The 26,015-nt window shown below is 39.8% G+C and overlaps 2 protein-coding genes across 13 annotated transcripts in view; both read left to right on the forward strand.

Moving 5' to 3' along the window:
- LOC112982191 (ran-binding protein 3-like) overlaps nt 1-9,196 on the forward strand; it is a 79,861-nt gene extending 70,665 nt beyond the window's left edge. For all 11 annotated transcript variants that reach the window (XM_064501048.1, XM_064501047.1, XM_064501049.1 and 8 more), the window contains 2 exons: nt 896-1,088; nt 6,603-9,196. In XM_064501048.1, coding sequence (XP_064357118.1) covers nt 896-1,088; nt 6,603-6,646 — 237 coding nt within the window. In that variant the 3' untranslated portion in view covers nt 6,647-9,196. The remainder of the gene's footprint in view (nt 1-895; nt 1,089-6,602) is intronic.
- A 4,834-nt stretch (nt 9,197-14,030) lies between these two features.
- The window catches only part of LOC112982166 (NAD kinase 2, mitochondrial), a 37,780-nt gene continuing 25,795 nt past the window's right edge, over nt 14,031-26,015 (forward strand). For both annotated transcript variants that reach the window (XM_026098346.2, XM_026098347.2), the window contains exon 1: nt 14,031-14,630. In XM_026098346.2, coding sequence (XP_025954131.1) covers nt 14,235-14,630 — 396 coding nt within the window. In that variant the 5' untranslated portion in view covers nt 14,031-14,234. The remainder of the gene's footprint in view (nt 14,631-26,015) is intronic.

Below are 26,015 nucleotides of genomic sequence, written 5' to 3' on the forward strand. Positions count from 1 at the left end.
TCAGAAGTTCATTACTCACTGTGTACAGAAGTGCTTTTATGTTTTATACTGATCCCCTAGTACTTGCACAGTGTCCCCTCGTCCTTGTATTGTGTGATTGGGTGAACAACCATTCCGTGTTCAGTTTATCCACAATTTTTATGATTTTGTAAACCTTGGTTATACACTTCTCGGCCTTCTTTTCAGACTGAAGAGTCTCAACCTTTTTAGCTTGTCTTCATAAGGAGCTGCTCCATCCCCTTGATATTTTAGGTGCCCTTCTCTATTCCTTCTTTAATTCTATTACATCCTTGAGATGTGATTACCGGTACTGAACAAAGTACTCAGGACATGGGTGCTCTAAGGTTTTATGTTAAGCGAAATGTTGCTCTGTTGTGTTCTCGGTACCCTTCTTGATGATGCCCAACTTCCAGTCAGCTTTAGCAGCAGAGTTCATGGCATCTTTAATTTTTATAACCAAGAATAAAGTTTTTGTAGTTAAGTTTTAATTCTTATTTACTCTGTGAGCAGAAATGCAAATACATATATTAACATTTCAATGCTTTATTACTTCTAGAATCACATTCAGGAATTATCTGAAATATCAAATTACTCAGTACAAACTTAGCCATTCTCTAGGAGAAATAACTGTTTTAAAGCTTGTGTTTCTTATATCTATAAAGAAAACAATCAACAGCTACATGTTAATATATTGTAAAACTCAGACCACTTAAAGAAACTTGACATCTTTGAATTCAAATTTATTTTCTGAAATTAACTATTAGATGTGAGGGCAAAATATTTAGAACTCTTTCATTACTTTTGAAAACTTTTGAGTCAGCTTTTCTGTGATCAACTGCAAAACAGTTAGTTTTGTTTTGTTTAGTTTTGACTCTATGCATTTTATTTTCTGCAGGCAAGCTCAAAAGATGCTGGATACCTGTATGCAGCAATACATCACCGCCTTGTGGCATTGCGAAGCTTTACTGAGCAAGAATCAGATGCTAATCAAATAGACACTGAGTCAGAAATAGCTTTTCATCCATTGAACTGTGATAGTGATGATGAAGATGATGAAAAAATAACTCAAGCAAGCAGCAGTGGATCTGGTAAGCAGAAATTTTCCTGAAAATGCTGTAGTCCTTTGATGTTTTTTCATTTTAAGTGATGGAAATTTCACTTTTTTTTTTCAAGCTGGCTATAACTTTAATCAAAGGTTCTGTCATAGATGCTCTCTTCAACATAGATGAAGATAATTCATTTTAGCATTTTGGTGGACTACTGTCAACAGTGTGAAAGTTCTGCTAGATCAAGTATCTACTCATCTCTATAGCACTGGAACAGTCTTGACAAAAGACTGAATGAGGGTTAAGGAATTTTAATATTGCCAAGCTTTACCTAAAGGCTTCTTTGGTACAGTTCAGTAGAAATGACTGGAGGCATTGAGGTGGCAATTATTACCTGAATAAGTGAAAGTTGAATCCATTCACACCAGTGCTAAGGTAATTATTAATGCCTTCATGCATGATGTGCTTACTAAAAAGAAAGTATTTATTATTCAATGGTTAACTTTGATTGCTGATCGGCTGTAACAACTACTTCACTAGGAAATTTGTGAGGCAAGATATACATGCCACTTTTGACAGCTTACTTCAACATAACATTAATATAGGCTCCTCAAAGTAAAGAAAGCAACTAAAGCAGGACATAAGGGGATATGCTCCTAACTTAAACCTACTGTATAAGCTGTTAGTACAGCCTACATCAAGGCAAGTCAAATTTGCAGAAAGCAAGGCATCCTAACAGTCAAAGTTAAAAGTTCTTCTATCTTCTGACTTAGCAGAAGGCACAACACACTTCAGGGTGAATTCATCCACTTGTACAAAACTGTTACTGGAGGAACAGGAGTTGCCAATTACATTTTCTTTCCTCATAGAAGAGCTAAGGCAGGCAGTTGACACTTGTTGCATAAATTTCCGTCTTCAACTGAGTAACGTACTGTCTTTATATTCTGAACTCTTCAGCAACTATTGAACAAGAATCAAGTCATGTATGCGTAACAGCTATGAGTGACTGTTTACTTAAGAAAACAAGCAAGCCTTTTTACTCCTTTTGGCAAAAATATTAGAGTTTGCAGTACTTGTTCCCATGATCAGTTGTTTAACTCCATTTCAGTAGCATTCCATTCTCTAAACAAAGCATGATGCTTTTACACAACATTTTCTCACAAATACCTTTTTTCTGTGCAACAAATGGGAAAATTGTTAGCTCTGAGAACTCCCAGAATTACTCCCAGATAGTCAAACATTCCCTCTGTAATTCCTAAATAGTCTCTATTGACGTTACAAAGAGTTTCTGGTAACTCGAAAACTCAGGATGGTGCTTGATTCCCTTCCAAAATTATTGATGATAAGAACTCTTTGTTCTTTCAGAAAAAAATGAGGTGAAAGGGAATGTCAGAGCGGTGTAGGAGCACATATTTACAAGTTAAATATTTATTTTGATTTGTGAGACTTCTGATACAGGTATTCAGATGGCATCCAGCAAACAGATTCTGAGATATGCATGTCAGGTACTGTTTTTCCTGACTCATTAGTTTAAGCTTCTGGCTTTCATTTATGTTCAAATAGTTACTAACAGCAGTTCTGACATTCCCTTTCAAGTGCTTTTTGGATGATCTCTAGCATTTCCTGCTTTATCTTGATCTCTTCTGTTATTCTCAGACCCATGTGTTTTTAATTTTGCATAGTATCACTTATTGGTATCCATGTCCCGCTTTAGATGTAGACATTCACATCTTACAGTGTGCCTGTCCATGGAACTCCCATTTCCAAAACAGACAGAGAAATATATCTCATGGGTTTGGACAGGGTGAGGTCAGTTTTAAATATCAGCATAGACATATACATTTCGATGCAAGAGATCCGATCCTGCATATTTAAGAACACTTAATAGGTGCTGCTCAAAATCCTCTGTGCTTTCATTTTCATTAAAGGATGTGTATAAATAAGCCTTCCTGTTTTTACTGATGTTCCACTGAGTTCAGGAGGTTACCTCTCCTTTAAACTACTATAAATGTTAAGAAGAGTAAGTTCTCAATGACTGTTTCATTACAGGAAATACAATTAGAGCATATTCCTGCATTTTACCTCATACTCTTCTACTCATTTTGTCTCAAAGAAACAATGACAGGTCTCCCTTTTCTTAATATTTCCTTCCAATTTCCTTCCTGTTAGTCTTAACTAGCGTAATTCCCTAGATTATGCTAGGCCAATTTTTCATGACAGTGTGAAAGACAAAAACCAAAAGATCAGAAGAATCTTCAGTCCAAGAGACTGAAGAGGAAAACAAGGATGGTATATATAATAAGCAATGAAGTGGTTAGGAACACTAACATGATTCCATATATATGCAAGAAATATTTGTGAGATTTTTTTACACAAAATTCTTCACTCTAACATCCACAAGATTTTAATACAAAATGTTAATGTCTGGACACTGTAAAATATAGTTAGAGGTATTTCTACCATCCTACAGGATTCAAGATAGACATCTATTCCAATATTTTTGAAATTCTTAGCTGAATTATTTTATTTTCAAATGAAGACATTATTTTCATAAGGTACATAAGGTGCATATGTACAGAAGGTACATTAAGAATAAGTGTAGGTACCTGATATTTTCATCAGATCATATTTTACCAGTTACAGCGAGAAAGAGAGCAATTCATCCATCTTTAAATAGGTTTCAAGAGTGGACTCTCTGGAAGTATTTGTGTTTTCCCACTGACTACAAAGTGAGCTGAGAAGATGAATTTAGACTAGACAGCAAACATCTACATTGAATAAAGTTAGGCAAATCTCTTCTTCCATTTCCTTCATTGATTATTTATTGCTCTGCTAAATGTTGTAACTGTGTTTGCCTCCCAACTGTCTTTGTAATATCTAGATGAGGAAAGATTACTTGGGAATTCTTTATGATAAATACGAAAAATTTTCTGACTAAGCAATTTAACAAATAAACTTATGAAAAATGCTGATTTGGCAATGTGTGAATGGTTGGGGCTAGAACACTCTCTTCTGAGGGAAATGCCACTGACCTCAGACAATAGGGTGGCTCTTCCTTTCTGTTTTTGGTCTCCTTGGAGGAGAATGTAAACTTTATATTCTGTGCTGTATGGTAGATCTGCTTCAACAAATAGAATGGAGAATTTCCCTTAGCCAGGCATACAGAAGAGCCCAGTAGGCAGAACAGTCTCCTGGTAGACAACAACTTGAACCCCAGCCCTGCGGATAAAGACCACCAAATATGTCTGTGTCCTAGAGATGTTCTACAGCAAGATAATGTGCAGCCTGTTGTTACTTCCTCCTCGTCCTGCACTAATAGATCTCTACCATCCATTAAGGATTTTTCTATATGCTGGCAGACCTGTATGAGGTACCTGAGCAGACACACTCTTGGGCCAGCTCTTTCTTGAACATCTTGACTATAGGCAGCTATAAATTCAGCCTGTGGGAGTACTGAATTGCTCTACTAATATGCCTAAGTTCAATATACAGTTATTGGATAGACAGTTCTCTAAGTTAGACACCGTATAACCCTTGCAGAGTGCCTACCTTTTTTCAGTGGCAGCACACACAAGAGAGGTACCTATGTCAGGCTCACAAAATCATCCTGCCAGAACATGGATCTGTGATTTAGAACCACAGCATCTAAGCTTGCCATTGGTAGTAGGGATCTGAATTCAGTACTTAGGCTCATAAGTCACTAGGATGTCTTTGAAAATGTTATCTCTTGCTTCTGACACTTTTAAGAGATTTTTTTCATGTTTTCTTCATAACCATTAAGAAGATTCTGTTCTTTCTGCAAAATGATGCATTTTGTTTACATTCAGAAACAGATGCTGTTTCCATGATGGTCATCAGAAATAGTAGAAGGTCCTTTAAAATAAGTGTTGTAACCCCATTCCTATTTATAAAGAACTGTTATTCTGTGAGACCCCTAAGGCCTTTGTTTCAGAAGGCAGCATGAAATATCAGTAGTAGCATAGCATGGGGCTATACGCAGGATGATTCCTATGATTTCCATCATTTTCCCTTTTCTCTGATCTCGCAGAAATTTGTTTATGAGGATTTGTACACTTGAGGGAGAACAGAGAGGCTAGGAAAGGTATATGAGAGGAACAAGGATGACAGTTGTGACTAGGCAAACACACGTGTTATACGCTGTGTCTTTACATTACACCTCACCATCAACTCTCTATTAAATCTTCTCCTAACTTAATTCTGATTGAAGGATCATGATTTAGCTGTTCTCTCCTTTCTGGCATGGAGTTTCGTTTTGGGGGTTATTAGGCTGAACTCTAAAATGCTAGTGTCTAGGGCCAGGCAATTCGAAGCAGCCTACCCACACATAGCCATAAACCTAAAAGAAAACCACAGTGGGTGGAGACATAGTGTGCCCCGTGTGGATCCACCAAGAATTGCATGGATTTTTGAGACCACTGGTTTTGAGAACCAGACAGCATCACATCACAGAAGTGCAACTTTTGTTTTCTTACAGAGAACAATGGGAAGTTTACTGGTCCGCTATCTGTATAACTCACATGTTGGCCTCATTAGGACTCTTATCTTTAAAAAAATCTGAGAGAGAGCTGGTTTTGCTTTTAAGTAAAATAGTTTTAAAGTTCTTAAAAGGAACTACTGTTCAGAAATGCCACAGAAACTCCTGAAAAACTGGTACCTTCTTTTGACATTCCTTGTCAGTTACTCTTTTATTTAAATTCTTACCCAGTTTTAAAGTTAAGATTCCAAATCATAAATCTAACACACACAGACTTGATAGTGATTAAAAAAGCAGTGGAGGAAATAATTTGTTTTGCCAAACATGGAGTTCAGGGTTCTGTTTTCTTTGCAGTGGATATCAGCAACATCTGAAATAGAGCAGAAAAGACAACACCCTGATTGGCTTAATGAGCTGACATTGCTGGAAAGAGAGGGGGAAAAATCAGATTTAATGTTTTGGCAAATGAAAGTCTCTTCAGTTCACCTGTAAGAGATTTTAAATCTTCTAGTGTTTAGATGTGGCCAGATGATAGCAGCAGTTTTTAAGCAGATACTGAGATGCAGTGATATGATGTCTGACATTAGTCATCTACATCTACTTTTTGCAGGTTATTCATAGATATAGATTACCCGCCACAAACACCCATTGGTACTTTATCATGGCCAATGAGTTATTTAAAGACATGTTAGATTTCTCACAACTTACTGAGCACGTAAATATGATACAATGTGATAAAAACATACCAAATTCTTAAGACAATGTTCCTCTTACATAAGTAAGTTTTGTGTCCCAGACACATTGTCCTATCTAGGCATCTGAATCCTGAAGTGCTTATGTATCTCTCTTTATTGACATGGAAAGGCACAAACCTCATTCACTATTCACATGCTCAAATGTTTGTTTGTGTATAATCCTGCGTTATCTAGTTAGATATTTATCTAAACTAGGAATTGATCATATCCAAACTTTAACCTACTACTTTGGTATTATGAAATGCCAATTTGTTTCAAAATGTGAATACACTCAAATAAGCAAGGTTTTTAAAAATTCTGTTTCAGATCATTCTAGATGCAACCACAGGCCGCCCGTAGTCTGCTCATGACAGCTACCAGAGGTTACAACAGTGCAGCTGGGAGCTCATCTTCCTGAAATCTCTAAGCTGGCTCATCAGTCCCTGGAGGGAGGAAATCAGATGCGTTTTACTTTATGACTTTCAAGCAAAGGTTAATTTTAGGGACAGCTTAAGTTTAATACATTGGAAAAGAAGCTGAGATGCACTTTGAGGATTCCAGTCAGCATGCTTTGCACTGAGATGAGAATGACAGGATGGCTTCCAATATTCAAGAAGTGTTACAAAGGCTCCAGGTTATAGAGTTAAATATATTTATAGGCATTATTAAAGTAAGGAATTTAATACTGATCAATGTTCATTCATCATATTGATGCATAAAATCACATAACCGTGAATAATAGTATACCTGAAGATATATTTGTTTTTTTGGTCTGTTATTTAAAACATACATTTTGAAGACTTTAAATTGGGTTTCACTGAAAACATTTTAAATTATGTAGCAGCATTCAGCATCCTCTTAATCAGTACACACAAGAACTGTCAATGGCAGTTTAGCATAAGCAAGGTCTATAGTAACCAGCCTTCATAATTGAACAAGTTTTGTATTTTGAAAATATGTGGAGTTGTAGACTGGGTATAAAATTTTGTTAAAGGGCAAAGAACCAAGATCTGCTTTTACACCCTCAAGCATCAGGAGAATTCAACATTAAGAACTGAAAGACCGAAGTTCTAGGGGGCATCTGAGCTTTAAAATCTGAAAGTGTATCCGTTTGCACTCATGAACACCTTCTCTGCTTGCACAAAAGAAGCACTTGCACTGTTAATTGTCCATTTGATATATACAAATAAGTGCCCAAACAGTATAACTGGAGATCTCCATAAAAATTTATCTTAAATGTGTGAAATTAGCTGACTACTTCAGACTTATTTTTAGTTGTCAATCTCCCTAAACAGCATCATCTCTTGCAATGAGGCGAAGCTGTTACATGCCCTAACACATACAATAATCCCAACAGTGCCAAAGACCCAATCACTTTGTAAAAGTGACTTCACAAGCTATTTTTCACCATCTAATCATTCCTACGCAGAATTAGAAAAATCAATTCTCTTTAATGCTACCTGTGAGCTAACAAAGTACCACATCCTTCATAACCCCATGCTCAGTACAAAGACACTATTTAATGCTCTTCACTTTAAGAAAATGTCTGTTTTCATTCTCCTGCAAACCCTCTGCCACCTTTTATATTGTTGGTTACCAAATACTATTTTCTTGTCATCCTCAGAGATGAAAAAATGTCCTAGAATATCTGAAGTTCTCTTCATTAAGGTAGTTGTAATGATTTCAGAACCTTAAAAGCCATTCTTGAAGAGTAAAATTAAAATTTAGTCTTCCCATCTGAACGTATATATGAAGTTGGAAGAATTCCAGATTCTTCCTGAATTTTCAGTGCCCTGCCAAAATTAGCATCTGGATTATGCTGAATCTTAAACAGCCTGCCAAAATTAGCACTTGTCTGACATTGATTTAGCATCTGGATGACAGTGAGCCTAAGCGGGACTGCGGTTTTGCCTACAGGAAAAGGGAAGTGTTTCACAAGAGAACATCTGTCTCAAATAGTTAAGCTGGTATACAGCATTGGGATTTTGTGACTCTTCAGTCTACTGATATTCAAGTAGCCATGATAACAAAAATGTACTTTCCATGTCTAGCTGTACGTTGTGTCCTTTCCTATCAGTCTCAGTCCTGACCACAACTATGCTTGTATCACTGACCTCCATATTTCATTGCTGCAACTCATACTTAGGAACAAAGCTCCACGTTATAAAAGCTTCCAACAGTTGTAAAACACGGCAGCCCTATGTATTGAGCAACAGGTCATGGTGAGAACTTTGCCCTGGAGCTCAGCTGGTTATGCATTGAACGCAGCGTTTGATTTCAAAGTCTGCCCTGATAATCAAAGCCCTCTATGAAATAGGGTCCAAGTGCCCAAGAGACTGTCATGATATCCCACAATAGCGAAATTCTACTACAACTGTAGAATCCTTGGCAAATGAAGGGGTTCCAGAGCAGGAGAGACGGAGCTTTGGCAGAAAAGGACCTAAACTTTGGAATTTGCTATCACAACATATATAACAAGGCTTATGATCCTCAGGAAAAAACCAAAAACTCTCCTTTGAGTTGCCTTTTCCCAAGATCACTATATATACATGCAAGAAAATATATAAGCACACACACTTAAAAATGAAGCTGTATCTCCTAAAAGCTGAGGAAAAAAAGAGATGTTTAACTATTTTAACTATGTTGAAGAGTTTGGATACTGTGGTAATAGAGGCCATATAAATACATAGATGTGCAGACATATTTATGGTATGCATTTTTACTCTTGAGATCCTAATACATTATTTATTCTATTTAGTCTCATTGCACTAAAAATCATTGTTTTCAAAACTGAAGGTATGCTAATATGTAATATATAAGCTGGTTTTGCTAATGTAAAGTTTGTCATTTTATGACAGCCAGAGCAACAAAACATTACTGTGTCCCCCAAATAAACCATTTTCTTATGCCTTTCAGTCTAATTAGATGTCTTATTTTGTGTCCCAGCTATAGTTTCCTACAAGCACTTCCTCCCATGCCCCAGTATTTCTAGCCTGTTTTCCTAAGGAAACAAGATTTAAACAATTGTTTACTCTGTCCCTCTGTCTGTCTGACCCACATCGAGCCTACGAGTTTCAGATAAATTTGACAAGAGACAGAAATATTTGACAGGATCACAGCGCAAAAATAATTTCTTAAAAGTTTTATGAAAATTTGCAATTGTTGGGAGACACAACTCAGATTAAGGTGTCCTTTGAGGAAAGAGCGGGCTTTGAGGAGAGAGGGTAAGCTCAGTACTTTGTTTGAGGCTTTTGTGGCTGAGGGGCATGTCCCTAGTTCTGAACCAGTTGCAACATTTGCTGGGAGGGAGGACAGAGGAAAACCATGGCAGGATGGATAGCTGGAATTACTGTGGACTGGGGAGTGCAGTTAGGGACATGTGGCTCAAATCCTATGCAACTAGACATCATTAGTTTTGCTGTTCATGGAGTAACCTGTTCTACTTTTTTTCATCAGATTTTTTTTTTTTTATTTACAGAACATACCTTCTGCATAAAAATTTCTGTCAAATCCCAGTGATTAACTTGTATATATGAGCATGTAGGATTGGCAAGTCATACGTATTAATAGAGGAATAACTTTCAAAAGAAGTGAAAATTAACAGTTCCTAATATAAGGATACATATGCAGATATCTGACATTATGAATTTCTGACAAAAATTATTTGGATGGGATAACCTAAATTATTTATTTTATGGTTTGGAAGTGTTCATTTCAAAAATCTTTGTATCTCTTCCTAAATCTTGTCACTTTTTAAATGTTGTAATCTTTAATGATCTCTGAATCACAGAGTTTAGTAATGTCTCTAGTGAATGGATAAACACAGGGAAAACCATTAGCGCATTTGCTATTACTTCCAGTGCTACTGACGGACTGTAAAAAAATAGACAGGGACGGAAATAGCATCTTTTTTTCTGTAAGAGGTGTTTTTTAGAGGACTTAACCCTGGAGCAAACGGGCAGGAAAATTTGGAATAAACACACATAGCCTATTCTATAGCAATTGTCTGTCTAAAAAGTGGAGTTCTGATTCCAGAGTCGTATTCACAAGCATTAAATTCATTTTTAGAAAACAGTGTGTCTGTAGCTATTTCAGCATATTCAAATTGCTTCTGAAATGCTGAAGTCTGTTCCGTTAGTCCACTTCAGGGATGATGTAGTTTACTTTGCATAAACAAAGACTGGGAAGAAAAGTAGACAAGTAAATTGTTATTAAGACATATTCTAGTGGAAGTGTGGACAAGCAAGCTTGCCCTTTCTCTTAAGTTTTATGGAAAAACATTCAATAACTTGCATTTGTAAGAAAAACTGCGTTTATTATTATTGTTCTGAAACATACTGCTCTTTTGGGGAATTTATAAAGCAAATTATATGAACCAACTATATAATCACTGCTGAGAGTACATATATTGCAAGCAAAATGCAAGCACACATGGATAGAATCTGGCCCCAGAAATTCAGTCAGAATATAACTGCTCATTTATTAATCTACCTGGATTGTAAGATTCTGATGTATTGAACAAGTGATGTGTTCTCTAGGAGTTAGTCTGGAGTTTTCCTCTGAATAAGCAGAATTAACAACTGTGGTCACTTGGGTTCACAATGTGAGGACTGTTTTGTAAAACGTTACCTAGATGGTCTGTTTACCTCTTCCTCTGTGACTGCAACTAACACTGATAGCGTTATCATCTTCAATATAAAGATAACATTATCCTTTTCAGATATCAGTAGGAGTTAAGCATGTATTAAGAAAGTCTAGAGATCATAAATGATTGAATAAGTTAATTGTATAAATGTTTATTAATTAAATTACAAGAAGAAGTCATTACTCATAGACTTTAATAGGAGAGTGCAACTTCTGTAGAAATGAACAGTTATCCTAGATTGTAATTGCAGTAGAACCAATATGCAAATTCTTTTGGATGAAAAAGGCTACGTTTGAAGAATGTTTATGTGAAACTGCTGGTACAGTCTTCCACTGCCAGAGTTTTGCAGCTAGTGTAATGACTTAGGAATAATTTAGTTTCTACATAGAAATTATTCCAGTTACATTGTTTTGTAAAATAAAAAAGATCATTTTAAGTTTATTATATAGGGTTTTTTTAAGTCCCTTATGTAGTTTGATGAATGCAGAGATAAGGCTGCTTGGTTTTCTATGGGATTATGTCTTGACGTTTACCTCACCTATTAATTCCTTGGTGTCTAAATTGGGTGTTACGCTGAAGCTGCAGGTGCTAGTGAGGTGTCTTTTTTCACAAAGAGTTTAACAAGCTTTATGTTCTCTGTTCCCTTGACAAATTTGACTGCAGGCAGCCAATGGATTAAACAGTTATTACTGTGGGAATTCACCCCTGCTCTGTATTCGTATCCTAAGAATACCAGGCTTACGCTTATTTATTTAATTCCATATGAACAAATCTGTCCTTTAAGGCATTGGGTATATTGCTCTGAAGTGATTTAAGATGTGGCATGGATATGTGTCATCATATGTGTCACAATTTATGAACACATTTCGAAATGACTAAGTGTATGATTTGACTTGGGTATTATTCACATAAATCCAAGTGTATGCTTAAAGTAAGGGAGAAGCTGGGAAGTTTATATTGAAAATTTTCTAAGTAGTATTAAGTGGCTCATTTACAAAGTAAGATGCAATTTGTAATTAAGAGTCCACAACATCTGTTCTAGCTATGTGTTATAGAAAGTTTGAATGTTTTTCCAAATACAGAATGGGGTATCAGAAGATCTGTGTGCTACTTTTCAACTAACCTGTTATGCTTAAAGTAAGGGAGAAGCTGGGAAGTTTATATTGAAAATTTTCTAAGTAGTATTAAGTGGCTCATTTACAAAGTAAGATGCAATTTGTAATTAAGAGTCCACAACATCTGTTCTAGCTATGAGTTATAGAAAGTTTGAATGTTTTTCCAAATACAGAATGGGGTATCAGAAGATCTGTGTGCTACTTTTCAACTAACCTGTTAGAGGCTTCCTTTTGGGATCTTGGATGAATCACTTGATGCTCTGGGTCTCAGCTCTAGTTCCAGAGAATGAAGATAATGCTATCACAGCTGTTTTGAATTTACATTCTAAGATACATTTTTTCATATTTTATGCTTATTAATTCAAAAGACCATAAGATGATAATGGCATGGCCTCAGAGTAAAATACTGCTTCATATTCAAACCTGCAACAGCAGTTAAAACTGATTTGTTTTGCAAACAAAGATCAAAACAGTTCAATATAATTAGGTAACTTGTGACACACAGAATCATAGAGGAGTAATTCAGTTGTCATATAGGTTATAAAGTAGATACCCTTCAGAATAGAGCCACAAATTGTCTTACCTTTTCAAAACCATTTCTATCCTTTTGGTCTCTGTGATGTGGTATTATTTACTGCTTTGTACAATGTAAATGGTTATACCGCATGAGACATATTTTGGTTAGCAAGGGAATTAGTTATGTTTAATTACTATCTGGTCTGTTTTATGGTAGTTTCCATCAAGGCTAAGCTAATCAGTAGATTAAGCCTATCAGTAAAGACTGGATGGAGCTTTTGTTTTGTATTGTTATACCACTATAATAGAGTATGGCTGAATGGCTTTACCTAGTCTGATCTCCTGACTCTCATATTTAAAGAAGTATTGTAGAAGACTGCTGCACTGACAGGTACAAAGCAGATTCTTCAATATCTCTCTACAGCGGTTCAGATGATAACTTCCCCCAGGGAAAGAACAGGCACAAGAGTAGTAAGAAAAATGTAAGTAAATGAAGCATTCAGTGTAGAAGTCTGTAAAAGATAATACCTGAAAAGAGTTATTAATTATATTTAAAACCCACCAGTATTTCCAAATAGCTTGCTTACAGTATTAAAGAACAAAAGTAGCTCATGATTTGTAACGGCAGCTTTTTCCCGAGGCTTGCAAAATGCAGACTTGTCCCACTCATATGTATTCACAGCACTGCTTCAACGCTGTTTTTTTCCAAGCCTGTTGCTTTCCCCGTGCTGCCTCTGCTTCCTCAGACATTGCCATAAATGTAATGAAGACTGGAAGTCATGAGTAAGAGGTGGACTTTTCAAAGAATGGTTTCTGATCACATCCTCACTAGATACTCAGCCCTTTTTTAAACAACGGACCTGTTGCTTTCCTAACTTTCCAAATCAGGTATGTAACAGCACAAGAAAGGCAGCTTTAAAGTGGGGAACCTCACTGAGGTCCGCCTCAGGATTTCAAGAGCCTGCTCAGTGCCAAGTCCTGTTTCAGTGAGCTAGAACAGAGGACGTAACTGCCTTTATTTTACAAACTGTTAGAAAAGGAAGGCACTGCGTGGCAGGACGTGAGGGGAGAGAAGAGACGATCCCGTAGCGGCCCGGCAGCGGGGAGGGAGCCCGCGGCGACGCCAGCGAGGGCTCCCAACCGCCCACACCGGCCGCTGGGGCGGGTGCGCGGAGCCTCGCGCGGCGCCTGCTCCTCGAAATGGCAGCAACCCTCCGGGCGCGGAGCCACGAAGCCGAGCGCATGCGCAGTCTCTGTTCCAGAGGCGCGGGAGGGAGGGCCGGGACTCTCCACGCGCTCTTTCCCCCGCTTCCCCTTCCCCTTCCCCGGGTCTGAGCGGTTGGCGGAGAAGGCGCATGCGCGCGCCGCGCTGCCCCCGTCGGCCGCGCCTCGCCCTCGCGCGGGTGCCGGCGGGGCGTGCACGCGCACCGCGCGCGGCTCCGCCAGGGGGGTGGGTGTGTCGCGGCGCGCTTCCGCATTGGTCGAGGGCGGCGCCTGCGCGCGGGGAAGGGGTGGGCGCGCCGTGGAACGGACGCGCCATGTGTGCCTAGCGCTGCCCGCGCGGGAGCAGCCTCAGTGCGGGGCGGCCGCCGCCGGGCAGCGCTGCGCGCTCGCGGCTCCGGGCTGCTCCCCTCCCCCGCGCCGGCCGCAGGCTCCTGGCCTGGGGGAGAGCGAGCCCGGGCTATGTCTTCCTCTCGGGGCTTCCTCTACGGCTACTTCTGCCTCGCCAGCCGGGCGGCTGCCCGCCGTTCCCTGCTGCTGTGCCAGCGGGCGGCGGGGGCTTCCTCCGTCCTCCCGGGGCCGCTGCTCCTCGGCGGCGCCCGGCGGCGCCTCTCCGCCTCCCGCGGGCTGAGCCCTGCTGCCCGGTGCGCGGCGGCGGGGCGGCGAGAGGGCGGCAGGCGGGCGGCGGCGGGGTCTGGGCCGTGCGCGCCGAGACAGCGGGGCTACGGCGGGCTCGGCGCGGCGGGCGGCGGGTTCCGGCCGGCGCGGGTGGCGGTGGTGGCCAAGACGACGCGGTACGAGTTCGAGCAGCAGCGGTACCGCTACGCCGGGCTCTCCGAGGAGGACCTCAAGCAGCTGGTGAGCGGCGTCCCGGGTGCCGAGGGGTAGCGGGGCGGGCTGGAAGCTGCCGCCGCGGGCGCCTCCCCGCAGGAGCTGAGCCGCGGGGACGCGTCCTGGCGCCGTGGAGTTTGAGCCGAGCTGCTGGTGCGAGGCTCCCGAGGGTGCTGCCCGGGCGGCGGCGAGGCGGCCCCAGCGGGGCCCTGCGGCGAGGCGGTGCGGCCCGCGGGGCCGCGAGGGGGGCGCGGCCGCTCGGACCCGACGACCGGCGCCTCGCTGCGAAGCGGCGTTTCGCCGGGCCGTTGTGGGGGGAGGGGCGGGGTCCGCGGGCCGCGGCCGTTGGCGGGGGGCGCGCGGCAGGTGACCGGCTGTTGACCCCATTGCGCCTGCGGGGCGCCGGGGCGCCCTCCGAGACCGCCTTGAGCGGGCGAGCACCCCTTCTCGCTGTGGTGGGCTGGTGTGGGGGGTGTAAACAGCACAGCCTAACCGGCCGTTTGCTCGTCCGTTAGGAATTACTTGTGTAGCGAGTGCGTTTTGGTTTTATTCTGTGGGAGAGTCCAGCAAGTGGAGAAAAGCGATCTGTCCTGTAATCCCTGCTTAGCAGGGACTCGCTCTCATTTTTCCTCCTTTGCTCTGTCTCTTTACCTTGCTTTCTCACTTCATTCTTTAATTTTTTTTATAATAGCATTTCCAGCTAAACAGCCGAATCTTCCATTCACATCCCTTTGTCATGCTGCAGCTTTCATTGCTTTCTTTGGCCTTTAAGAAACATTCAGTTCCAAAACAGGTGGTTGTTCCATTAATAATAGCACATGAAGGAAAGCATCTCCGGACTTGCTGCATGTCTCCAGTAACCCCTGCATCCTTGTCTTCATCTCTGCCAGGCTCAGTGCCCCAGTGCTGCCCCCCACCTGCGTTGTCACCATCTCCTTCCTTGCCTCCATGCAGTGCTCTCCATCTTGTCCACCACCAGCCCAGCAGGAGATGGTACTTGCTGTGGCTATTTTGGCTACCAGCAGTCTGTGCAGAACAGATCGTTGGGTCTGTCTGGCCTTTGATACTCATACGGTAGGGAAATATATTAAACCTCTGTTTATTTGCTAGATTGGATGAGACTTGCAGATGGATTTGATTTTGGGAGGGACAGATGATATGGTTGCATAGCCTTGCATCCTAAGGAACTAGGGTAAAAAAATACGGTATTTAAAATAACTCTTGGTTTTTACTCGCTTCTTCCTGAGTACTTCAGTTGGTCATCCATCTTTTATGCAATTCCTATCCAAACATTTCTGCATGTTTTTTAAGGCTTTTTAAGTATTTGAATTTCATACCTCATCAAGTTTAATATGGAAACTTACCAGCCCGTGTTCTTATTCTCACTTACATATCAGTGTTTTCAAGTTGGCCCCATAAATTCTTTTGTATAGTGGCTTTGCAAAAGCACTTTCTCTTACAGCTCATCTGTAAGACTGTTGTTCTGTCTGTACTTAAGTTTCTCACAAGGAAGCATTTCTTACTGCTATAGAGAATCAGATTGTCTTCAGTGTACAGCCAATGAGCAAAACAAAATAGACTGATCACCTTTTCCCTAACTCCTTGGGTACAGGTAAGACAGCAACAGCGAATCAATTAGTGAGCAGTGTTGTTGGTGAGCATTAAACATCCCTAGAGATGCTCTTGATTGGACATAGAGGTAGCTGCAGTTCGTCCCTTCTAACAAGAATGAACATCTTGAAGAATCAGTAACCTATGTCAGTCTGAAGATGCATAAAGAAAATTTAACCATGAGTGCACAGTGCCTGATTGTGGTAATTACAGAGAAGTTTTAAAGTTCATCCTCATGGAGCAACTTAGAGGCATGATAAGATAATTCTCCATCTTAGTTTTTTTTTATTCTAGATAAACTACCTTTTTTCTGATCCGGCTTTCCCCTCAAAATGCCTCCACCTGAGAGGTTACAGCAGTAAAACTAATAGTGTCTACAAGTAGACAAAGTCTAACTTGCCTAAGTATGTGTTTTGCAACATTAATTTAGAGTTTTGCCATGTGAGTGGAAATACTAAGATATGTGCAAGCACAAATTGTAAATATTTCCCAAAATAAAATGCTCAAAATAAGGCAAGAAATATGAGGATTAAGACAGGAAGGAGAATTCCTGTTTCTTAAATTTTTTAGCTGACCTTTAAAAATTTCCTTATTTACACGCTGCTATGACTCTCGTCTCAGATTTTTTTTTCCTTGAACTCCATGAGCTGATGACAGTCTTGGCAAATAGGTTGGGTAAAGATTCAGAAGCTTCCAGAGAAACTAATCTTTGTAGCACAAGTATCAAAGTGCTTGCGTGTATATCATTTTTTAAATAGTATTATTTACTACACTATCTGTTTTACTAAGAACTGAAGCATCTTTCTTTGTTTTTCTGACTTCTCCTTTTGCTGTTACAAAAGAAAGTATAAGTTCAGAGTTTTGTCTGGGAATGTGCTGTGTAATAAGTCTGGAATGGACTCCAGAAGACACTGCAGATCCTTAACTTCATGATCTATGTTCGCAATTTGGCCCTTTCCTTTCATCCAGAAAGCAAAGCTGTCAATTTTCAGAAAGCGTTGGAAGGAAAGGCACTGGTGTTCCTGGAAAATCTGTTTCCCTTGTCCTTCCAAGCACTTTGAAAATATTGTGTGTGTGTTTTTAATGTAACTGTTTATAATACTATTGCCTCTCCTATTTGCTAGCTAGTATAAATGTTAGAAATGAACATATTGCTTCTCTTGCCTTTATTTTGGACTACAAATGTGCCTAAAAAACTCTGTATGGGAGTAGTCCTGTCTAAAGTTGCTGGAAAAGGCTCTAGTAGTGAATCAATCTCTTACCTTCTGTATTACCAACCAAGATCACTTCTTAGTGTGAATTCTGCAGACTGTCCTTCCCCCTCTGTGTTGCGTTTTTGGGGCTAGGTTTGGAACATAATGTTTTAATTCCCAAGGTTAGCTGCACTCTGCTCCCTGTGCCCTCTCTCATGACTTCAGAAGCTGGTCCCCAGGCTACTGGGGGGCCCCAGCTATCCAAAAAAACTGAGGCCAGATATGGCCATCAGATGTACAGTGAATCGCTACTGCTGCTGCCCAGAGTGATGCTAGGTTTATCCTGGTGGTCATGAATTGAAGCAGTCATGAATTTGGTGTGGAAGCTTAAAGTCATGCAGAAAGGCAATACAGAGAATAAAATGGGAACTGAGGCTCATGTGAAAGACTGTGGCTGGGGTAGCAGCAGAGAGTCAAACTGGCAGTGAAAGCACATGGGAAGAGTTTGGCTCATCTGATGGAGTATGTTATGCTAACAAAGAAGGTGGTGGTGGTGGTGGGGATTGTTACGTTGCAGTGGCTCAAGCCGAAGTAGCTCCAGAGCTCATCTGTGGCGTTGCTGCAGAAGGGAGCCTGTACCAGCAGCGAAGCATTTTGCTGTTATGGTCCATCATGGATCTTTAGACATCCAGACACTGGCTATCTTGAATATAGAAGTTAAACTTTGAGGCAATGCTAATGACTGAGATTAGGGAAGCCTTACAGGTTGTGGGCTGAATAGATGTATGCAAGTTTTCAGAAGATAACTCATGTGTCTGCTTGGGATTGCTATGTCAGATTTTAGTGTAGGATAAATAATGATCATCATGAGCTTACACAGATGTGCCTGATGACTTGGAAACAGGAAAGCAGACCTGAACTTAGCTACTGCAGTCTGTGCATTTATATGTAAAGATAGAAAATACAGTAAGTCACTTAATGCAAAAATAATGCTGGTTATGTAACCATAGGCCTCTAATGAAACGGAATTTACTCCACATTTAAGAGGAGGCTGAAAAGAAGTCATTGGCTCCTGTAGCGTACTCTAAGAAGCAGAATATCTCAGTATAGAAGCTGGCTATCTGACACTTCTGGTGAGAAATAGAGGCACAGAGCGATAGAGGCCCTCAGCAGCTGTATCCTAAATACTTGTGTGGCATTTTTTGATATGCCAGGTGAGTTGTGCTATACAAACGCTACTAAGGCCTGCAAAATCAAGGCTGCAAGCTGAAATTTCCAGAATTCTTTCTCTGTGTGGATAGTGACAGGAGAGGTGAAGGAACAGACCCAATGACCAGAAAAAAGAAAAAGGGAACAGATGGAGAGCAGAAGCGAATGCTCTGAGAGAGTATTTAGTAGAGCTGTAAAAGATTAAATCTTTCATTGCCTCTTCTACATACGTTATGTATGCTAGTTTCAAGTGGTTTGGCTATATCTTGTGGCAAATAATCTCAGACTCTTAAAAAATAAGCCTTAAATCTGCTAACCCTACCTAAACACACCTGATTATCATCATTAGTAAATGTGAAATATTCTGAAAAGTGTAATCAGGAGCTCTGAAAGCCCTTGCACAGGGGAGGTTTCCAGAAGTCTCTAGTTTAGAAAGGAGACTAGAGACCTGTAAAAGTTAGAAGTTTGCTTTCTAACACCTGAAAAGAAAAATGACCCAAAATGACCCATCATGCTTTTAAAAAGCATTGCATCAGTAAATTCTATGCATCAATTTACATGGGAAGCTATTTTGTTTCTCTTCATGAGATTTAAAGAGAATATTGAATTTCTAATACTTGCAGTTACCAGCTGCAAGTTAAATATTAGTCATTCTCATAAGTCCGTACAAACAGATTGCTTACTAGAATCGACAGCAATCTGAATTTTCTCTGAGCTGATTATTGGGACAGCATCAAAAGACAGCTGGTTTAAAAAAAAAATTAACAATCTGGTCAAGTAATAATACCTAAAGGTACTGTATGTGCTAAAGGCATCTGAAGGCAGCTTACCCTTTAGTTGGTTCCTAGAAAATCTATACAGAGCGAGCATTGCTGTCGTCATAATATAAACTGAGAACTTAGTGTCTCAGTAGTAGATAAGCTTGATTTCCTCTGAGTCCTATTCTTTTTCAGTTCAGTAATTACATACCAACTGCTCTAACTTCTCGCTGCTGGAAAGTATTTAGGGAAGATTAACAAAGTTAGCTATCCAAATATCACAATATTAATGCACTAAATATGCAGTTTAAACTGCTTTTTAAAACATCTTGTCAGATGAGAAGTTATGTTGGTTTTGATCTAATTAGAGGGAAATGATTCGGTGTGGACTACAGTTGATACTTCACTGTGACCATGTTTTGTGCATCTTTATTTGGAGTGGGGAGGGAAAGCAAGGAGTAGGGGATCTGAAACAAGTATTTTTTCTTCTGTACCGCAGCAACAAGCTGTCAGGGTGAACGTCCCAACTATGAAATTCATTCAGCTTCCTTGAAAACTGGTGCCTGGGTAGAGAAAAGGTATCCTGTTAGCACTTTTTTTTAGTGGAGGCACTCATCTTTAATATATGGCACCAAAGCCATGCTGAGGGGGGCTGGTCAGGAAGCAGGGAGCATCTCTCAGCGGTTAGGAAAGCTTCGGCTGGAATTCATGAGTTCTTGTGCACCAGATAAAAACCTGCAAAATTGTGAAAAGAGGGGAGGAACCTACAAAAAGCCTGAAAGCCTTAATTTAGATGCCTTCAGCACCAGCTCTTAATAACTTATGCCTTAAAATTTTCATGTTGCTTTTTAGAAAATGATCTGTTGTGAGAAAATGTATTATTTTACCTCTGATTTGAGAAGTGATTTTTTAATTACAGAAATGCTTCCTTACCTTCTTTCCCATTAAATTGCAAAAGATGTATTTTTGTCATTTTTCAATTTGCCTTTGCTAATTACTAGAGTTTCAGATCTGTGAATTTCCTGTCATCACCCTAAGTTTCACTTATGAAAGCCACATCCAGGCTGTTGGGTTTGTAACAGGTTTCTGCTTTGAAGACCTGCACTCCAGCTCCGGGCCAGGTGCCAGTGATCCACTTGAGTAACATTTTCTAAGTAGAGTTCAAGTATTTTCGAAATGTTATCATGCAAGCAAAGTGGCAGAAAGAAGTAGTAATATGAAAACTCAGAGTTCAACCAAATTCTGATTTTTAAATTAAAATCAGGTAACCCAGAAGGGTTGTCTCCCCCCCCCCCCCCCCGCATTAGATGCCTATAGGTTAAAAATAAGTTGAGCTGCTCTGAAAAGCAGTAAATATTGACACATATTCTTATGTGGGTCCAAATATTTGGCATATGAACGTAGCATCTTTAAGTGGAAGGTCATTTAGCAAATGAACTGGTACTATGAAGATTTTCATCATTCTGGTGATTTCACACTACTTATCTCTCGTTGCTTATTGTGTAATGTGAATTATTCCAGCAGACTTTCAGTAGATTTTCGTCTGTTGGGGAGCACGTAAAGAATATTACCATGAAAAGAAAAAACCCTGTTTTTTCAATTTACTGAATTAGAAACATACAGAATTCAGAAGACACAGATTAGAGTACACATTTACTGTATAGCAAGATTATATAAAGCTAAGACTATTTTCAGAAATAATCCTGATCTAGTCTACTGGAATCTTTGAGATGAGTGTAACTATAGTTACAATTATGCAACCACAGCATGTATTTGCTTATTTTTACCTTTAAAATTTGATATAATTGCCTTAGTGCTGGATAACTTCAGTTGCTTCTGTTTTAATAAAAAAAAAATCTCTTCTAGTTGTCTTTCCATCACAGGAGGAGTCTGGAAAATGGTGGAAACAGATGTAATGCAGTCAATTCCTTTTTCCATAATGCTTGTTTTTCCAGCATCCTGTTCAAATACACTTAATCATACGAAGCAAATAAATACAAATGTAGGGCCCTTCAGTGTACTTAAATAAGTTAAACTTCATGGACTATCTCGCTAAGCATCTGATCCTAAGTACAGCTAAAAAGTAGGTTGTTCAGAAGTATCTTAAATATTTTTTTTTTAAGTACTTAGCCAGTTGTGATTCGTGACATTGTTATGTTAGTGTCCTGCTGAATTAATGAGAATTGAATGATTCAATAGCCTGGGTTGCCATATGTTAAGAAACATATTAAAGCAGAAAGTAGTTACTGAATTGTTTATAGTTAACACCACAACTTGCTCTATGCTCTATTAGCCTTTGAATTACAAACCACTATGTGTATTCCTCAGTTGTGGTTAAAAGAACAGTAATACTTTGATGTGATGGATCAAGAATTAGAAAACAGTGGCGCTTTTACTTTTGTTCAAACGTATAGCTCAAACTCTTGCCCCAAAGCAGTGTGTGTTTTTTTTGTTTGTTTTTTTTAAGCTTCAGGAAAACAATCATTGCCAGCTTCACTTCACCAAGTGAAGAAATTGAGGTCGGCTAATACAGAAATACTGGAATACAAAATGTTGCAGTCTGCAAAACACTTCATAATTGTCACTTTACAGTGGAAACAAAGGCTGCAGCATTTAAAAAGCTACTGTTGTTATATGATGAAAGTGAGTGGTCTAATTTAAGAGAAATGTGGAAAGTATGAACAAAAACTTCCTGGTTAAAACAGCCTCTGGGCTTCCAAGGCACGAAGGATGGCATATTAAACTACTACATACCTCAAAGTCAAACTATTAGGAAGTCTTTTGTGCAACTAACAACTGATTCATTCACCAGTTAATAGCAGACAGGCAAGAGTGCTGCTCAAGGTATCACCAACCTACTACCGTTCTTCTGTGGTAGGTACTCGTCTACCATAGAAGTCAGTGTACCTACCACTGTTATTGGAAGCAAGCACTTAAAGACCTGTGTAGTAACTGATAACCCAGACCAGGAAGGAAGGGAGGAACTGGGGGCAGCTTGCAACTTTGCACTAGTTTGGAATTGAAAACTTGATTCATGTTTCAAATTTTACAGAGAACTTAAACCTCCCTTGAGCCTAGGTCAAGCTGATTCTCAGTAGGACTTTGTATTTTTGAAAAGCTGTGCTTCAACTAAGGCAAATGATTATTATTATTAGAGCTGTACTATAAGCAGGGCTTTTAAATTCACAGAATAGTTGAGGCTGGAAGGGACCTCTGGAGATCGTCTAGTCCAACCCCCCTGCTCAAGCAGGGTCACCTACAGCATGTTGCCCAGGACTGTATCCAGACAGCTTTTGAATATCTTCAAGGATGGAGAATCCACAGACTTTCTGGGCTACCTGTTCTAGTGGATTATATATTTTATATTTCTAAAACTATTGAATCATCTGAAACCATTTTGTCTGAAGTTTTCCTGGGACCTGGAGCTCAGTGTCCCAAAATGGATTAATCCACTAGTACTGAAAGCAGGACTCTGCTGAAGCTTGGCCTGTTGTTAGCAGAAGTTTGAGCCAGAGGCTTATCAAACAAAGCATCAGTTCACTGAACCTGAAATTTTTCAGTGAAGACTTACATTTGACTAGATGTTTTTACAAATGTGATGACCCCACCATCTCATTTTCTCTAGCAAAACCAGGAAAGGTCAGACTTCATGTGTTCAGCATTTCTAGTTCAAAAGCAAGCAGGAGAACACACTTCACCTTTGAGAAGTTTAAGAAGTTCAGTAACTTCAGTTAGGTTCTTCAGTAGTTTAGGATCACTAGTATAAATACAGCAACTGAAGGTTGTGCATCTTGGTGACTATTTCTCCTTGATAACTCTTCTCTGGTTAGAAGAAATCGAGGGTGGCCATACTGTCCTACACTTATAATCAGGGTTTTGTGTCAGATCCAAACCTGGCCACTTGCAGTGTAAAGCCACGAAGCTCCTCTCTGTCCCAGCTGTTGCTGGAAGACTCACTGAAGATTCAGGGTAGTGGTTCGGGCTTCCTGGGACTGTACTCCTAGCAGACCTTTTTCTGTGGAGAGCCTGAAATGCCTCTAAGCTGCAGATTTCTGCTGAGCAGACTCTACCATGACTAACTGCTCGGTTTCTTACTTGCACCTTTCTCTTTTGCGCTTTACTCTCTAAAATCCAGAAACTGAATCGGGCTTTAATCCCACTTAATTTGTTTGTGGATTATTTGTAATACAAAATAGGAAAGCTTAATATGTGATTGGAAGGCTTAAAGTTAGTTTCTGCCTGACTTAGGAGGAAAACTGGATTTGTTTTAGCAACACAGAGATGATGATTTAGCCTCACTAGTAGTGAAGATGGAAAAATTACCTGCATGTTTATAAATATCATTATTAAATTACTATAGATTACCAAAGTCTTGAAGATTTTGGTACTTAAGCAAGTTTGAGTCAGTGTTACTTATTTGTCAGGAAAACCAACAGCTTATTGTATTACTTGAAGTGTATGCCATATTCAGAGCTGTATCTGGTTCAAAATTTACCAGTCTTCTGGCAAAGGAATAAAAATTGTTCTGTGGTCCTCTCACAATAAATGTCTGTTTCTTTTTAAAACCTAAAGTACCAACTGTCCATTCTTGGGAGATGCAGTTGAACTCAAGAGACAATTTCTGAAAATTTGGGTCTCTTTAGAATCCTGTGCTCTGATACTTAATACTGGCTAGATGGTTTCACCTGTAATGGTAATAACAGCTTAAAATTCAAACTTGCCTTCTGCGTTTAGCTGCTGCTTTCGAAATCCGTTTGTTTGATGCTTTTGTAGCAATTGCATGAAATAGCAACCAATGACTCTTTCTGATTTTTCTGCTTGCTTGGGGCAGGGGTGGTGGCAACACATGACGCAGTGACATGACTTATTTTGGAAATTTGGGAGATGAGTCATTTCTAGATCTATGGTTTTCTGCTCCTGGTCAGATGTTTAGTTTAACTTATTCTCCTGAATGAATAATAGACCTAAAACAACCGATTGGTCTACCAATACATTAATCCCGTCCTGCTGCAGTGACAGTTTAAGACAACATGAAGCATAGTGCTGTAAATTCAGGATAAGCCTACTTATAGCAAAACTATATTTTGTATATACATATATATCTCCAAAATGCATCCGAAAAGATCCTATTTATCTTAGTGTAGTGAGGTAAAATTTAGAAGATACAGCCAGAGCAAAGTTGTGAATAGAATGGGATCAATATTCACAACATTACTGTTTTCCTGAGAACATACTATTTTATCCTAATGCTTAAGGTAGCAAAGGTTATTAAAACTTCTGTGGCTTTTCTTCTTCCTCTTCTCTAAATCAAGAATCATAATCCACGTATATAGACAACGGGGGATATTCTGACCTTACTTGCTACGTGTTTTTTTTTGTATTTGTTGCTACAAGCCATACCCTAATTGCAGAGCGTTGTTACCTGATGGTATTACTTTAGAAAAAGTTCTGCTCTTCAAAACATGTGGTGTGAGATCTACCAGAGACAAGAATTAAGATGCAAGACAAAAAGAAATCAAGCAAGTGTCTCTTGCCTGGAAGACTCTTAAAGTTCTATGAGAAATTATCCTTTCATTAAAAAGAATAATGCAGGAAGATAGGATGAGAAGAGCTTTTTCCATCATTCAGTCTTGGCCTTCTCTACTGCAGGTTATTAAGAAAAAAAAATCCTTAATAGAGCATGTTTTGTTCATCTTGATGTGTTTTCTGGTGGATACTGCTTCTGGAAGCCTGCTTTGCAAGTCCCTCTGCTGTGATGTTAAAGAGCACTATTGAACTTATGTCTAAATGTATTTTTGGCTAATTTGTCCCTGTTTTTTCATGTGCTAATGCACTTTTAGCTAGAATAGTGGCCTCATGTTTATATTCATGTATTTTATTTTATAACCTTGCATGCTGTTGAGGTCAGATTAATAGGGCTACTACAGTTGTACTTGTTTCTTTGCTCTCTCCGTGAATACTGGTGCTGTTAGGTATTGACGTGAGGTCCCCTTTAGCTGCTTGCTCCTGTTCTCTGGTGTCATTGCCTGTGCGTTCTGCCCTTAATCTCTCTTTGTGTGGATAAAGAAGAGCAGCTTTCCTTCATTAGTACTTTTCAATTTCCTTTTCTCCTATTGGTCTTTCCTGATAACAATTGGAAAAATTATTTACCAATAGTGCAGGACTCAGACCTAAATATTCCCCTCACCTAGCTTTTTACATCTGCTTAACACTACTAAATTCCAAGCATACTCCAGTTTGAAGTTCCTCAGCTCTGTAGGACTGGCATTTTGTTTTCCAGCCTATGTCTGGAAAGATAGTCTTCAGGTTAGTGATTCTGGAAGTGTGTCACAGTCTAAGTTTTCATGTCTTGTGTGTTTTATATTAGATTCCTTGTACGTACTGGTAGACTTGTGCCCTTCGTGGTTTGGCTCAGGCAGGCTGTCACTGTCCGAGTTCTTAAATGAACTCGAACTCGTGAGTGCTTGATCACTGAGCTCTAGGAGGATGAGGCTAGAAATGTGCAGACTTTTAATTTCCGGAGACTTTTGCAAATTAGCATGATTCAGTAACCCTGGAGATGCAGCTTATCCATTTAAACTTGAGGCCCTAGCTTTTATTTTGTTGCGCCGCGTGGTGATGCCTCCTTATTTTTCTAGAGC

This window comes from Dromaius novaehollandiae, chromosome W, assembly GCF_036370855.1.
Source record: "Dromaius novaehollandiae isolate bDroNov1 chromosome W, bDroNov1.hap1, whole genome shotgun sequence".
Classification (NCBI taxonomy): Eukaryota; Metazoa; Chordata; class Aves; order Casuariiformes; family Dromaiidae; genus Dromaius; species Dromaius novaehollandiae.